The following is a 16,183-nucleotide window of genomic DNA, read 5'->3' on the forward strand; positions in this document are numbered from 1 at the left end:
AAAGTTTTGGTTTACAATTCGGTGATTGGTTGTCAAGAGGCATCTGGTATTAACGGTTACGTAAGATCGCATGATTAATTTGAATGACGCAATGCAGATAAGTTATTACGATTTTAGAATAGAGAGGAAGAATTAATGTTTATAGTTATATTATAATTCTGATTCATACATTTTTATCTTACATATATATAAAGGGACCCTTACGGTCCTCGATAATCTAAGGTGTGTGTGCGGGGAGGGTGAGGGCGATTCTTGGTATCATAGCATGAAGCATGGTTTTGCATAAAATATAACTTTCTCAGTATGCAACATACTTTCTCAGCTGAGTCGCAGTGTTTCAATTTTCAATTTTTTTATTTTTCGGCTGCTTGTAATATTACACTAGTTTAGTTACAACATGATACGATTTACGCATGCAGTGTTATATTTGCTAATTTTTTTATGAAATAATAATATTGAATTTAAATCAAGTTCAGAAGCTTTTTACCCATATTTTACATTTCAGCTGGGTTGCATCATCAAAGTGCATAAAAACATAAATTTTATTTTTTAAATTTTAAACTTCTGCCGAATTTTAAAAGCTTTTGTCTTCAGACTTACATAACTACATTCAAGCCTTCATCTCTACAGACGCAAATCAAAGTACGCAAAACTAATTTAAAAAACAAAAATTAATAATTGGCAACTACCTGGAAAAAATGTCTTAGAGGGGCACCGGTATAAAATATATCTCGGTTTTCAAAATTCAGGATTTCGCTCTAGATTTTTTTTAAAGTCTCAATTTTGTGTCCTTAGGGTCCATAAGTTATAGTTTATGCAAAATTTTACCACAATTTAAATTATTTTATATACCGTCCCTGAAAAGGTTAAAATGGGCATTTCAAAGTCATTACTTCTCTTCCAATCATGACACATAATAATATCAACGACTGTAGCGGAAAAAAGGCCAAGCCCTCTGATTCGCTAAAATCCCCTAATTCCCTTTACGTGATGGTGACAATAAGCATTACGGTCACAAATGGAGGAGGATTGCTACGACCTTGACGTACCTATTTTAAAGTGACAGTCTATAGTAATATTTTTCAGGGTTTGACTATAATTATAATGTGAAACAGAAATAACGCTTTGAATTAGTCAGGTGTAACATGTTTTATATCTGTAAGGTACTTTAACATATGAAACATTATTCGTAACTTTTAACGTTTGTTTAATTTTACTAGCCTTTTTCTGCTTTCCATTTAGTCGAGAAAATACTTAATGCTACTCTTTGCAGTTAACACATAGCGGGTTGGCCCTGCAGTTATCGCTGTCATGGCTTTCCACGGAGCAATGCACATACGTGAGTTTGTCACGACAGGACATTTTCGTGTGGCCGAAACGCTGACACTGAAAGCATCGCAAGCGGTTGGGTATGTAAGATCTAACGGTGCTATGTAAATACTCGGCCTTAATACTTTTCAGCAGATTAGGCGAACTGAAGATCAGTAATTATGTGTTTAGTATTTATCAACTGACCTTCTTTGCTCATCTTGATAAACGCAGTAAAAACGTTCTAGTTGGATAGCTCAGAAAGAATGTCTTCTTCTGATACGAAAAGAAGATCAATCTCGAAATTACGCCTCGGGAATAGTTGAGTGTTTTGTGCTCTGAGATACTTATATTGACTATCCCAAGCTTTTTTTTTATCCAAGATGTGCAACGGATTGAGACGGAGAAGTTTCAACGAGAAGATTGTCAGACCGCAGCCGCTTGATATACGTACTTGGGTTCACCAACACAAGACTTGACTTTTATAAATGAGAAAAGATGACATATTTAGCAGATCGCCTGTTGAGTTTTTAAGAACCAGAAAAATAAGTGTTTCTAAATTATCATTTGTAATTACACATGTTTTCACTTTTTCAATTGGAATATTATCTGTAGAACTCGTGAAGTTTAAAATGCCCATATTTGAAAATTAATGAAGATTTGGACCCGGCAGCCTCATCCACCACAGTTTTCAATAAAAGAAGACAGATTTCTGCCCCATGGTTAATCGGTTCTATATTCAATCTGGAGCCCCATTGTCAGCTTTCCCGAAAGCAGGAACTTCCGGAAGCTAACTTTTAAGCCATTGACCCCAAGGACGAGTTACAGCCTATTGATGCTAGCGGGAATAGTTAAGTGCTTCCCGTTTTAATCTGAAGCAGAAGCAAAATCAATGTTTTGGGGATAGTACCTCTCCCCTCAACTACCAGAAACCTCATTTCAAGTCTTACCGTCACAATGCACTGTAAAAGCGTAGGCTGTTTTCTCTCCAGGTTAAACAAAGGGCTGTAACCAGCATCCCAACCTCCAAAACGAAAAACCGCAAGTGAAGGAAACATGAAAAACCTGTATATTTTTTATGCTAGGATTTCAGGTAGGGGATGTATATATGTAATTTAAGGTAGTGCATGTGAAGATAATTGTAAGTTAACTGTTAATATTGGTATTCATTTTATGATTTTTGGAAACCAGTGGCCGTTTTCAGAAATGGTTATATTAAGAAAGCTATCAGCATGAAATTTCTTCCATGTGTATAAAATACAGGGCATTTATTAATTACTTAACATTCGATTTTCATTAATTCAGGCAAATACATTGTAACTAAGAAGTGATGTATTTTAGTTTTATTAATGAATAATATTTTCATGAACAGGAAGTGGCCACAAGGCTTGGTATCGATATGAGAGCACCATCTACACTTTGGAAAGATCGTGCTGTGGTGGAAGTCAATTATGCGGTGATTTATAGTTTTCAGGTATGTTTTGCAATAAATATTTATAAAATTCTGTTAGATTTTCAGGTGCCATATTTGTTTTCTCAACAGATGATCAGTTTATTCTTTTCAAATACACTGAGTTACCCCAAAACATAATTGTTAAGTATTTAACCCGAAACATAATTCGTAAGTGCATGTGGTTATCGCAATAGAGGAAAGGGCTTCTAAAACGCACCTTTTGCCTTCCAACACTGTTTTTAATTGCTCATCCACTATTCAGTTAAAGGAATTTGAAAGAAAACTAACACGCATTGGATACTACGGATAAATACACTGGATACTCCGGAACAAATGCAAAATGAAGTTTAAACAACCGATCTAAAAAAGTCAGCTCCACGATAGAATTAAAAGCCCGTGGTCAGTACTTGAAGCTTCTCCTCGGCTGAGATACGAATGTGCACTCAAGAATTATGCTAACCTAAATGAACAATACTTTAAACCCCAGCATAAGCGTTTACGGATTGTGCTACTAAGTCTTGTCACTGCAGGATTTTCCCGCGGTAATTTGTTAAATGGCATTAATCTGAGTAGAAAGGTTCGTGTTGAGTGCTGCTTTAAGCTTGTTCCTGCTCGTAGCCTTTCAGAAGTTTTATGATGTGCGACCCCAAAGAAGGTTGCAGCCGAAAACATGGTGGACGAAAATGCCGCGAAGAAAACAATGCAAGATGAAAACGTCATCATGCAAAGCATCATGGGGGAAAAGAAAGGAAGGAGAAAACTTTCCAGTTCTAAAACATAGTGATACAAAATATCGTTGTCGAAAATAAAGCGGTTCAGAAACTTCATAATTTAAATATATCATGGTAAAACGTAAAGCACCTACAAACCATCGCAGACGTGTTTTACAGGTTTTAAAAGTTGTAAATGCATATTGTCCAGTATTGATGGTGATTGTTGTAGTGATGGTGAATGGCGAATAAAAATATTTTTATTCATGTTTTCAAATCATACTGTTTATTATTAAAACATATTAGGATAGATATATATCAAAATAGGCGAAGGCTTAAGTAACAGCACATGTAAATGAACTTTTGAACTTAAAGCGAACTGTACATTAACACGAATAATAAACTTACTTAATTATCTTCTGTTGCCCAACATAAGACTTAATTATGTGATTGACAGTATACAGTCTTATTTATTGCAGCAACTTAGACGCTTTGAATTGGTCAAGAGTACCTTGCTTTTACACAGAGAGGTGTAAGAGTACCTTGCTTACACCTCTCTGTCTGTCTTCTCCGCTTTTCGTTTCGAGCTCCATCAGAGCAACATACTTATGCTTACTCATTCAGAAGTCAAACAACAAGAATCAGCGTAATATTTTCAAACTTTCACAGGACTAGTTTCGATGGTTTTAAAGAACCACCATCGTCGGCTGCAAAAGCGCAAATGAAAGAGATAGGATATAATGATCAGATAAGATAAGGAAGCCTGGGAAAGAAATAAGCTAGTGGCGCCATCTGTTGATGAATTCAGAACTAAAACATAATTTCTTTAAAGGCCGAAGGCAAAGATGGATTGGAATTAGGATCGTTAACTAGAACAGAAAGATTTTTTTGAATGTGAAATGCCTCTAGAAAATCCAGTTCTCCAATGGAAGATGTTTTTTGAATAATTTTGGCAGCAGAAAAATTGAAAGTGTGATTTTCGGACCAGCAATGTTGGGCAACAGAAGACTTTTGTGTTTCCTTTTTTCTAGCATATACCTCATGTTCCTTGACGCGAAATTTTAAGGCTCTCTTAGTTATTTATTGTGTCTTAATACTTGTGCTTGTCGACATGCAACGGTTATGCTCCGAATGTATAAGAATATGACCAAATATTTGGTCTTTCAACGACGTATTTGGTATACGTTGACTTTCACCGGAGAATGTAAGTATTCTTCAACAAGACTCTTAACTCCTCATTTTTAATTTAGTTATTTCATCTTTATTCTAAAAATAATAATAACATTTCTGAATTGCGTCATTTCTATACTAATCTATGCCACAAAGCTTGCATAAAGCTGATAACGTAGGTAATTCGGAATCTAAACTCTTGAGAATTGAAACCTTAGTGAACCAAAACCTTTCTCTTTGGTAAGCTGCCAATATTGGATGAAGGCTTACTTCGCTTGTCACTCTGTTGCTGATTGGACGTCATTTCGCTGTGCTCTGTTGTTCCTATCGCAATTGTATTTAAAAATGTAAATGTCCTGAATGTAGGCATGATTAGCTTACCAAGTAAACTGTGGCTTTAAATGTGAATTCAAATAAAAATGGAATTAAAACCAGTTCGTCTACCAAGTTTCTTAATCATTACCAATTCTACGTTCTAAGTATCTATGCCATCAGGATTTCTGCGTTTCTAAGTCTCAATGTTCTCACTTCAATATTTCTGAATTTATTGTTATCATATATATATCTGAGTATTTTAAGGTATTTTTAATTATTTAACATTATTTTTATCGTAATTGTTTTAATTTAAACTTTTAGGGATAAACTCTTTTTAGAAATATTAGACAGTAATTAAAAATTTTAATAAGGCAACTTTTTTTCCGATGATGGGCTCGGGGGAGTTTCTCTGTTGCCGGAGTATTTTCATTTTATCGAAATCATAGTTAAATGGCGTCATATACAAGATATCCTATGTCACCCATTTCTTTCTTGGAAAAGACACATAAATGGGATAAATAATGTGCTAATGATGTTCTTTCTAATGCTTAACAGATTACAGAAATTAATAACTTTTTAAAACTCGTTAATTCTAATTAATTTATTTATTTAAAAGAAATGAATACAACATTAAATCGCCTTCTAAATGTAACGCATATCTTTATTTATTCACAAGCGATAAAATAACCTTTTATTTCTGCTTTCTATCAATACTTTAACATCGTCCTGAATTGCTTCGTTATTCTTTATTACTTTTGTTCCTTAATTGTAAGTAAATAGAATTTTTCAATGAGTCTTCTGCAAAAGTCATCCATTGATGTGTTCTGCCCCATTAATAATTTAATGATCATAGTTTGTTAAACGTAAACTGGTAGTAATAGCGTTTTATTCCTAATCATTTATTTAGCTTAAAAAGACATTAAAGCTGGAAACATAATTCGGGGTTAAAAAGTCTTTTAAGCTGCTTGATTTATACGTTGTTTTAATGATCTTTGTTAAATGCGTAATAAATAAGAGAATTCAAAGGATTTTTGTGTAGTTGTATCATTATATGGAGTTTAGGATGTTACTAAAGAAAAACTTTAAATAATCGTATACGTACAAATGTTTAAATTGGTTAAGGAATGACTTTTGCTATTGGTTATTTTTATAAAGTAAAATAAAAATTATAAGCAAAGATAAAACTATTTGTCAGACATTTATAAACTAACTAAAATTTAAGCACGATAAATAAGATCAATTTACGTATTTTTTATGTCATCGAGTTTTATTACATATTACTTTTCATGTTATTTTACTAAGATAACTATGCCTATATATTTTCTAAGCAACATAAATTTAAATAAATTTAAATATTCTGAAAATGAATAATTTAAAAATAATAAAGAAATTTTACATGAGTATAAAAGAAATGTAAATATATTTTATAACATAATGTTATAAATTTTACATCTCTTTTAGAGCGTCCACTTATATCTTTACTCCTTTAGTTTTGCTAGATCCAAAGCAAAATAAATGTACAAGACACTAAGTTAAAATGTGTGTTAGGTAACATAATGTTATGTAACAACACGCGAAGAAAGAGGGCTTACAAAAATAATTTCTATACCAATTTATGTTACGGATAACTTTTATATCCTAAATGATGTATTCATATACTAAACACGTTAAAAGAATTTAATTCAATGCTTTTTATGAAACAAATACAAATCTTAGAAACATATTGCTGCATCCGTACGGGCTTGTAATAGATTGAATGCACAAGTCCAATAAAAAGTTAGTAAAATTTATTCTTATCATTCTTATCACAAGAAATGTAACAAAACGCTAGGTTTTTCATCAAAAATATTCGTACAATATCACAGTAGTTATATTTTAAACTACTAAAACGTTAAATAGAACACAGTTCAAAGCGCAAAGAAAAAATAATCTGATCTCAAAATAACAGCAGCTAATTAAACAACAACAACTGAGTAAGTAACTGAATTGAGATGTTTCTCTCCAGCTTTTTAAAGCTTTTTATTCGGTCATGAGAAGGTTCTGGTAATTTCTCTTTTCATCTCGAGATTTCTGAAAAGCAAAAGAGTAGACTTACGGTTACAGCTAATATAGTAGTCAATTGCATTTATTCAATTTAAATATAAATTATGAGATATATATTTATTAAATGTTAAATGCGCGTGATCCTGTATTTTCGGTGTAGCTTTCTTTTTAAAATATGTCTCGTGCTGCATTGCACGGGGATATAAAACAATATTAATTACAATTCTACTAAAAATAGCTAACTAAATGTAAATTCCTTAACAATATATTGATATAGATTAATATAAGGGAAACTGTAAAAAATTGTTTTATAAAAATTATTTTCATAAAAATGGTTTTGTATGAATTTTCAGGGGGATAAAGCTAGCATTCATTATTATCTCATTTTCCACAAAGTTATTTACTGTTTGTAAAACTCATCAATAAAAAATTGTAATTTCTAAATTCTTTTTGCATAAACTTATATTAAAAGAATCCAAACCGAAAAAATTGGTAAAGATCCTTTTTAAAATTTCAAAGCATATATTAAGATGCATGTCAAAATATTAGCTCAAGGAATATAAAATAACAATCTACTTTTCTTTCATTTCTAAATAATTCATTCAAACTTTCCTGAAGGCCCACCAACAGTCACCAACAGTCACTGAACACTGGTAGTTCGATCAGGGTTCAATACCAGACAAACGGGATGGCTGCATGGGGCTTATCGTGTTTTATGTGTAACGTGGATATGAGCCACTTTCCCTTAGAAATTCCTCTACGAAGGTATCTTTCACCTTTGGCAGATAGTCCTCGCTTACTTTGCCGTAATCAAATAAACCAAAGCAAGCCATAAAAGTTTTCTTCTGCCATCACTCGAAATACTAAAAGAAAACTGCCTAAAAAGGCATCATGTTGAAAGCTGCTTATCAAAGTAAACTGCATACTGGTTGATTTATTTAGCTTCAAAACAGAAAGTTTAAGGAATCAATTTTTTATTCATTAATTTTACAAAATAAAATTTAAATACAATTTATTTTTCAGGTACTCAGAAAGAAACTTACTCTGAACCTGTAATGCTTGTGAAAAATATCGATAATTCTGATCATCTAGAAAAGAAATTGCTAAATTGGACTTAAGCATTTAAAAATGTGAAAAAAAAAAGTTTGAAAATGTTACTTGTTTTACGAATTTCCAGAATTTCTAAATATAACACCCATGTAACCCAAAACCCATCCTCAGAATATCCTGAAGATGTCGCTCATAAGATAATTGCGCATTCTCAGGACATCCAGGAATATCCTTCTAAACTCCTAAACTTGATGCCCTAAGGAGATACTGCTCTGACATCACATCCCACTATATCACACTATATCACACCTCAGATTATCTTCTGTAGTTTACAGAGTACGAGATATTATTAGGATTTAAAGGTCCCACTTACTCTCTTACATCCTCAAGAAATCCCGGAATACCTCTTTACCTCCTAAACACGTCCATTCTCCTGATTGTTTATCGTCATATCGTGGATATATTCAGAATATCATCTGTAGTTCCCGTCGACAGAGTACGTGACGTGATGTGATTAGGATTTGAAGTCCTACTTATTACATCGCCAGGACACTCTGAAATACCTCTTAACATCCTAAACACATCCTCTGAATTGCTTAACGTCATATCGTGGATATCCTGAGAGGATCTTCTCTAGCTCCCATCGAAAGAGAACGCGATGTTATTAGAATTTGAAGTCCGACTTATTTAATCGCCAGGACACTCTGGAATATCCCTTAACACCTAGAAACATATTCCTGAGTGCTCAGAGTCACATTACAGGATATCCTCAAAACAATCCTTTCTAGGTTTCATCGAAAGCGTCCGAATAATGCTATTTATATCTGGGGACTCATCGCATACGAAATATACCCAAATTTAAACATAATTATTTTTTTAAGAAATTAATTTAAATTTTACACTGAAATACTGTAGTCCCCTTCAACGTATTCTCTACTAGCATCGATACGCTTTTACCTACGTTTTGTCTTCTGTATTACTATTAAAATACTAGAAAAATATCGTCTGAGGAAGAAGATGGTTTGGAGACTAACGTGAATGAGATAAAAGCTCCATCTTCTTATTCTCCAAGAATAGTTCGATGAAAAGAGATCCTTCTGAAGTCGTGTAAGTTAGTCGATTTTCGCTAGTAATCTGTCACATTTTCTCAATGTTTTCTTAATTTCTGTTCGTCAATGAATTTCCAAGCTACAGAAGTCTTCGACTGGCGTGCTGCTCTTTTTAAAACCTGGAAATCTACTGTTTCACTTGTGATTTACTCAAAGCACCGACTTTGGTGGATTTCCGAAGCATAATAAAAGCCTCAGCTGTGGTTTCCCTGGACACACAAGCAAAATTTTATGCACAATCTTGACTTTTCTGACAGCACATAAAAATTACGGGACGCTATGAGCAGGCACGCTCACAAATCAGCACTAAAGACGAACCGTTCTACTCAAGACTCATACCACTTAGCAAACAGGCGCGCAAAATCCTAAGCTATGTGATTATTGCTTAGTAGCCTTGTAGAGACGTTAGGTAACTTGGAAGTAGAAAAGATGAAAAATGAGCAACCGCCTTCCGCCGGGAATCGAACCGCGGACCTCTGGAATACGCGCCCAGCGTGCAGACCACCAGACCATGAAAGCATGCCAAGAAGGCGGGAGAAATACCTTATATACTCCCCCTTTTAAAGGATTTGGAGTTTTTAGGGGACCCAGTCGCCAAATCCTGGGTGAGGAGAATCATCGTCCAACACCCTTTTAGTTCGGGCGCCACTGACAGTAGGTAATTTAAAAGAAAGATGAAAAACGAGCAGCCGCCTTCGCCGGGAATCGAACCGCCACCACGAAAGCATGCCAAGAAGGCGGGAGAAATACTTTATATCCTTACATACAGTGGCTCACATATGTATCCGAATGGTTGCGTTTTTCAGTTTTATCGATTTAAAATTTCAGTTACTTAGGGAAAAACTATTTTTTCCCCACATCTACTATTAAACAAAATTTTTAAAAAATTATTTTGTATATATATTGTAATATTTTGGTAATAATTACCTTGTAAGAAGCAGAGTTTAAAAATGAGAAAAAAATCTATGTTAGAAAAAGATGCCTGATGGGGACATCACATGACTTCGTTGTTCAGCCTATTTGTTGTTCGCCATTTTTTGCTGCCCGTCATTTAATTTTTCCCTCGAATTATTCTAATCTAACGAACCGATCCATCGAGGCAAATTGAAAATGACATCAAAAGTTAAAAATTTTTTAATTAAATATCCCTGTCAATCTTGCCGCACAGGCGTCAAACTTCTTGTATTTTTATTTTTTCATAACGAGCATAAAACTTTCCCAAACATAAGAACCGGCAGACCGCATTCAAAGTTAGATTTCGTTATTTGTCAAAAACTATTTGTTTTTTAAATCGACATTGCCAAAACATGAATATTTTCGTCATTTAAAACACTTCTGTAATTAGAAGTCTAAGACTACGACCGACGATTGAGGAAATAAAGGCGAAGTAAGGACTTTTAAGATCCACTTTCGATCCATTTTAAATGCGCTTTGGAAAAAACTTTTATTCTATCTTTACGTACATATGTCACGCCAAAAAATAATCGAAATGGGTTCGGGAACGATCAGAATGGATAATTCCGTTGGAATAGGATACCGGAAATTTTCTGTGATTATAGTACTTCCTTGTAAGTAAATAACTGGAAATCTCTCTTTTCTTTGCAGAAAGCAAATGTTACAATAGTTGATCATCACACTGCTTCAGAATCTTTTATGAAGCACTGGGAGAATGAGATGAGGCTAAGAGGTGGCTGTCCAGCGGATTGGGTCTGGATCGTTCCTCCTTTAAGCGGTAGCTTAACACCGGTATTCCATCAGGAATTACTGTACTACAATCTCAAACCCAGCTATGAGTACCAGGTATGATAAGCGACATTTCTATAAACATATGCATAAAATTTGCAATTCTTTTATTATTATTAAGTTTAACGACCATAATTTTAAAAATCTTCATCTATTCATTATTTCTTAACGGCCCACCAGCGGCCGAGAGGCATAAAGTCTCTGAATACTGATAATTCGAAACGAGGTTGGAATCCCGCCAACAGACTGTGTGCATGAGCGGTTTCGTGGTTTCCCCCACGTGTAACATGTATACGAGCCAGTTCCCTTAGAAAGTCCTCCACGAAGACATCCCTTCCCTTAGGCAGATAGTCCTCGAGGCTTTGCCGTAACCACATAAGACCAACCAACCATTATTTCTTAATGCACTAAATTAGAGTAGCAAATAAGTTAAAATGAGTAAAAAAATGTGTAATTATATCGTACTTTACATTTATGACAATTTAGCCATTATATTTTTAAATACTGCTTTTATAGGACCCACCTTGGAAAACCCACGTATGGGAGAAGAATCGCGAAACCTCTGGAAATGGACCACGAACTCCTTCTAAGAAATTTCGCTTCAAGGAAATAGCGCGGTGAGGCACTTCTCTTACTTTGTTCAAATTTCAAATATTCATTATTAGCCCCAAAGGGCAATTTGCCCAGAAGGGCTATAAATATAGGTTTTAACATTTTTCGTTGGTTCACTATAAATGGCGTTTCACTTTTCAAATTGTTGCCACCAAATATTACAGCCCTGCATTATATTTAAAGAAGTTAAATGATGAAGCAGCTGCATAAAAGGAAGTATGTTTCTTGCACTGTGAAAAAACAACGTTACCTAGAGACATCAAATTTTGAATTACGTAATTTTCCACTCGAATATGGACATCTGGAAGCCTAGATTTGTTTTATTATATATTTCATATTTTGAACTTACTTTGAAGTTTTAAAACTTTAACGAATTTTTGATTAACAAACTCAGCCATTTCAAAGCCAGCAATGGTAACACTGTACGAAAAAATGAAAACATATTTATCTCCAGCGCGCGAGACTGTGTATCGGAAATTTTAAAGATGTGCAGTTCATAAATTATTTTGTGATACTGCTGTTAAACTGAATTTTATGATTTAAGTGAGAAGAACATGATATTTAATGAATAAAGGTAACACACAAAACGTTAAAAAAACGCTCCTTTCGGCTTCACATAAAATCTGAAAGTCTTGAGAAGTTTTTTTTTTTTCATTTAAAATCTGAAATGTTTAAAATTACTCTGAATGTGAGTAATTTTAAATATTTCAGGTACACAAGGCAAAACAGACAGACATTTAAGTTAGGAAGCAATAGCGGCCTTGTATTTTAGGAGCCTGAACCGCTTAGTTTCGTTCACAGAAAATTTAGTGGAAATATCACTTTTTTAATCTCAGTTTATCTTGTTTTATAAATGCATAATAAAGCTGATAATGATCTGGATTTCAACCACGCAGAATTCCAAAAATATACGGAACGCTTTTTACCTTCATCAGCAAGCAAATGCATGCTTTTTATTAATTTATTTTCTTTTTAAAAATATTTTCTCGTTCCATTTAATATAAAAATTACATAGAGCATATATATTTAAGGAGCTTCTAAATTAATTTGGGAATCTCGAACCTTCATTGCAGCTTTATGTTATAAGTGTTTTTACAAAAGCATAAAAACACCTTGTAGCGTTGCGCGCCTCCAACTTGCACGCAACCAAGAGGTGACTGTTGAAACTGGATAAATGACAGAGTCTTGTTAAGGGTTTAAGCCCCTTTTTATTCAACGTAATAAATTACAAGGGCGTGCTCTTGACGCTCACAAACTATGCCAACTCGGCGGTAAAATAAAAATAATAACCTGAAAAGAAACTAAAGACAAGACTCTAACTACGAGGCTCTCTAAAAGTCACTAACCTCACCGCGTTTTACAATACTGCTGCTAATTCAGCAAACTTGAAGATCACTTGAACGATTAACAATTCTTCCAGGCAAGCACACAGGCCGAACCGCGGGGTTCTTCAATTTCTGGCTAACAACCTCCGCGCTCGTGAAGTAAGAACAGCACACCTCGAACTCGTTTCCTTTCTATTTAACTCAGAATACTTCCGCTGATAATTTGAATCCTTGCGCGTTCTACTAAAATTTACATACTCTGGCATTGGCAGTTCCAGGGGAAAGTAAGGCTTGACAGGAAAGCTAGTTTAAACTTAAAATAAATGTTAGTTAAAATAAATATAAACCCTACAACCTAAAACTGCATAAAGAGAAAAGAGAGTTATTGTTGCCAAGAAGAAGAGAAGCACACTAAAGTTAAACATAATGTTAGGCAAAAGCAATAAATTGCTGTTTATTTCACTGAAATCTACTCCAAATACAAAGTTATTGCTTTTGCCTAATTTTAACTGAATGCTGTATTCCCCCTTAACGAATAATTATAAATTCGATCATAAAAGTACACTACAATTACGATCAAAAATCTACAAATTCAAAACTGTTATGCAACAAATCATTAAATCATTCACACAGTGAACTCTGAAAACTTTCTCGAATGTTTTTTTTTTTTTTTTTTTTTTTTTTTTTTTTTTTTTTTCCTTCTTTGTTGTCATTGGGACAGCATATGCTTCGCCTTCATCATTTTACTTCTACAGCTGAAGAATAAAGTTCTATTATAACCTTCCAAACTAGAATTTCAAATTTATTCAACTTGTGTGTGCTGTGTCTTGTTGCTTTAGTATTTTCAGCATTTATTCAAATATGTGTCAGTTTTCTATGTAAAATTTAATGTACATTTATTTCTCTGATGTTTTTCCCCGAAAACTTTTTAAAGCTTGATTTTTTTTTCGCAAAATTGGCAGGTATACACCACAATAATTTTCTGTATCTTTACTGCTTTCTAAAAATTGAAATATATGTGAAATGTAAGTGAAACATGTATTTTATTTCAGTGCTGTAAAGTTCACTTCCAATTTGTTTGGAATGGCACTGTCTAGGAGGATCAAAGCAACTATTCTTTTTGCAACTGAAACTGGTAGATCAGAACAGTACGCAAAAATGCTGGGAGATATATTTTCGCATGCCTATAATGCTAGTGTGAGTATATCAGTAGCCTACCATGTTTTTATTCATATGTGTATTTTATGTGACATGCACAGAAATTCATGAGAATTATTTTAATAGCGAAACATTTTATTGCCCGAATAGGTATATTATTCACAAATAGGTAGTGCTTCAGTTGTGTCAGAAACTCGTGCAGGTACAGATAAAAGTAGGAGGAGGCACCAGAATTTCGCAATTGGTCGTACAGGTACAGGCCTACAACCCTAGCTGGGCAGCTTCCCCTCCTACCTCACAGGGTGTGGATTTGAGAGTATCCCACCCTTTTTCCCAACCACCAAACCACTCGAAACAACATTCGATTTGCCAGCATTTTAGTGACATAGACAGTATACACTTCAAACTTCCATGCTTTCTCCAAATTTCGAACTTGGACGCAGCAGTATAACATCCATCGTCGCTAACCACGGTACCAAACAGGACGTCACGAGTCCAGCAGAATTCGTAACGTATATAGGATTACATTGCACATTTGTAATCCTATATACAGTATAAGGCAGTTAATCGTGGATCGATGTTTTGCGCAGCACCGTAGAGAATTCAGCTGTACTTCTTGTAACAAGATGGTATATAAACAATTTTCTTTAAGGCCAAAAACGTCTGCCAACCTCTGTGCGCTTTCATCTTCAAGAAGGCCATAATAAAAAGTCATAAAATGTAACGTCTGGAGAATTTGGTGACCATTCTGGACGAAAGACCCCCCCCCGAAGGACACGCTCATCGTCAAATACGATCGCAGTGGTTGTTGGGCAGGATCTGTGCAGAGGCTCTTCATTCTGTATGAATGTTACATTATACAGTACGTACTTCTCGTGCAAGGAGCAAGAAATGTTATTTCCTTAAAACACTGCATAATACTCAATAGTCATAAAAACCGTTAGAAATGTATCTCTGTAAAGATTTTCAAAGAAAAACGGATACGTAATGAATGGTTCAGTGATTTTTGACCTCTTTGGACGGCCATCTATGGCTGTCATCTTTGCCTGACGCAAAGCGGTTTCTCAATCGCATGTGGATTTTCTCTCTCCGATATGCGACAGTTGCGTGCAATTACACGTCCATTAAGAAAAACGTGTGCCTCGTCAGCTCAGTTATCTGCATTGTTTTCCGTATGTCCAAAAGCCCAGTTTGAAATTTCATGACGTCTCTCAAAACTGGTTTGCTTCAATTTCTGTATGTGTTGTAATCTGCAAGAATAAATAGCATGAGGATGATACTGAATGATAATCAAACAGCAGTGTGCGAACTGCGAGTTCTTTAGAAATGCTATAGCACCACGTGTTGGTGAAAATGTAAAATGTAATTATTTTGGAAATAAAATTTTTCATTGTTAAAAAAGTTTCATGTGTTTCTACGCATTTCTGTGAAACGTGCATCGTGTCATTAAGTACACTTTTCGAATTACTGAAGTTTTACTTTTTCTGTTAGTTTTAGCTCACCCAATATTTTCAATGTATAAATAAATTTTTCTGGATATTTTTAGAGGGTAGCTTTCATCCGGAGATTTAGAACAACAAGTTGGTGGCAACAATCGGGGTTAATTTGTTTTATATGTCTGTTAAAAAAAGATGAATATTCTGCTTAAGAAGCATTAAAAAGTAAATGATAAAAGATGGTAACACTGCCAAACTGAACTTTAAAACATGGATTTCCAATTCAATTTTATTACAAAAAGAAATTCTTACGGTCCTTGGTGAAATTAAATTGAAATAGAATTAATTAATTTAATTTTCTTAATGTAGTAAGTATAATGCTAATTCTAATTTATTTATAGGTGATATGTATGGCCGACTATGATATAATCAACCTGGAACATGAGACTTTATTACTAGTAGTCACAAGTACATTTGGAAATGGTGATCCACCTGAAAATGGAGAAGTAAACTGTTATTATTTATAATAAATATAGTTTTTATCTTAATCCTGCTGCATAATCGTCAGTAGTTTAGATATTATATTAACGCTTGTGGTTCAAGTATCATATTGGTCCAAAAATAGGATAACGCTTTCTTTCCTAAAATACGCTTTCTCATCACCTAATCATTCCGTATGTTCAGGAAAATATTTAACAGCTATAAAAATTCGCTATTTATTGTTTATAACTTTGTCCTTCAAAATTAGCAT

The 16,183-nt window shown here is 34.1% G+C and overlaps 1 protein-coding gene across 1 annotated transcript in view; it reads left to right on the top strand.

Moving 5' to 3' along the window:
* Positions 1-16,183, top strand: part of Nos (Nitric oxide synthase) — a 343,349-nt gene that overhangs the window by 253,216 nt on the left and 73,950 nt on the right. Inside the window, exons 9-13 of the mRNA XM_085819909.1 lie at positions 2,681-2,782; positions 10,764-10,958; positions 11,418-11,518; positions 13,891-14,035; positions 15,834-15,938. Of these exons, the coding sequence (XP_085676035.1) occupies positions 2,681-2,782; positions 10,764-10,958; positions 11,418-11,518; positions 13,891-14,035; positions 15,834-15,938 (648 nt within the window). The remainder of the gene's footprint in view (positions 1-2,680; positions 2,783-10,763; positions 10,959-11,417; positions 11,519-13,890; positions 14,036-15,833; positions 15,939-16,183) is intronic.

This window comes from Stegodyphus dumicola, chromosome 7 (assembly GCF_044657685.1).
Source record: "Stegodyphus dumicola isolate Sdum_Otavi_A_Nest chromosome 7, ASM4465768v1".
Lineage (NCBI taxonomy): Eukaryota > Metazoa > Arthropoda > Arachnida > Araneae > Eresidae > Stegodyphus > Stegodyphus dumicola.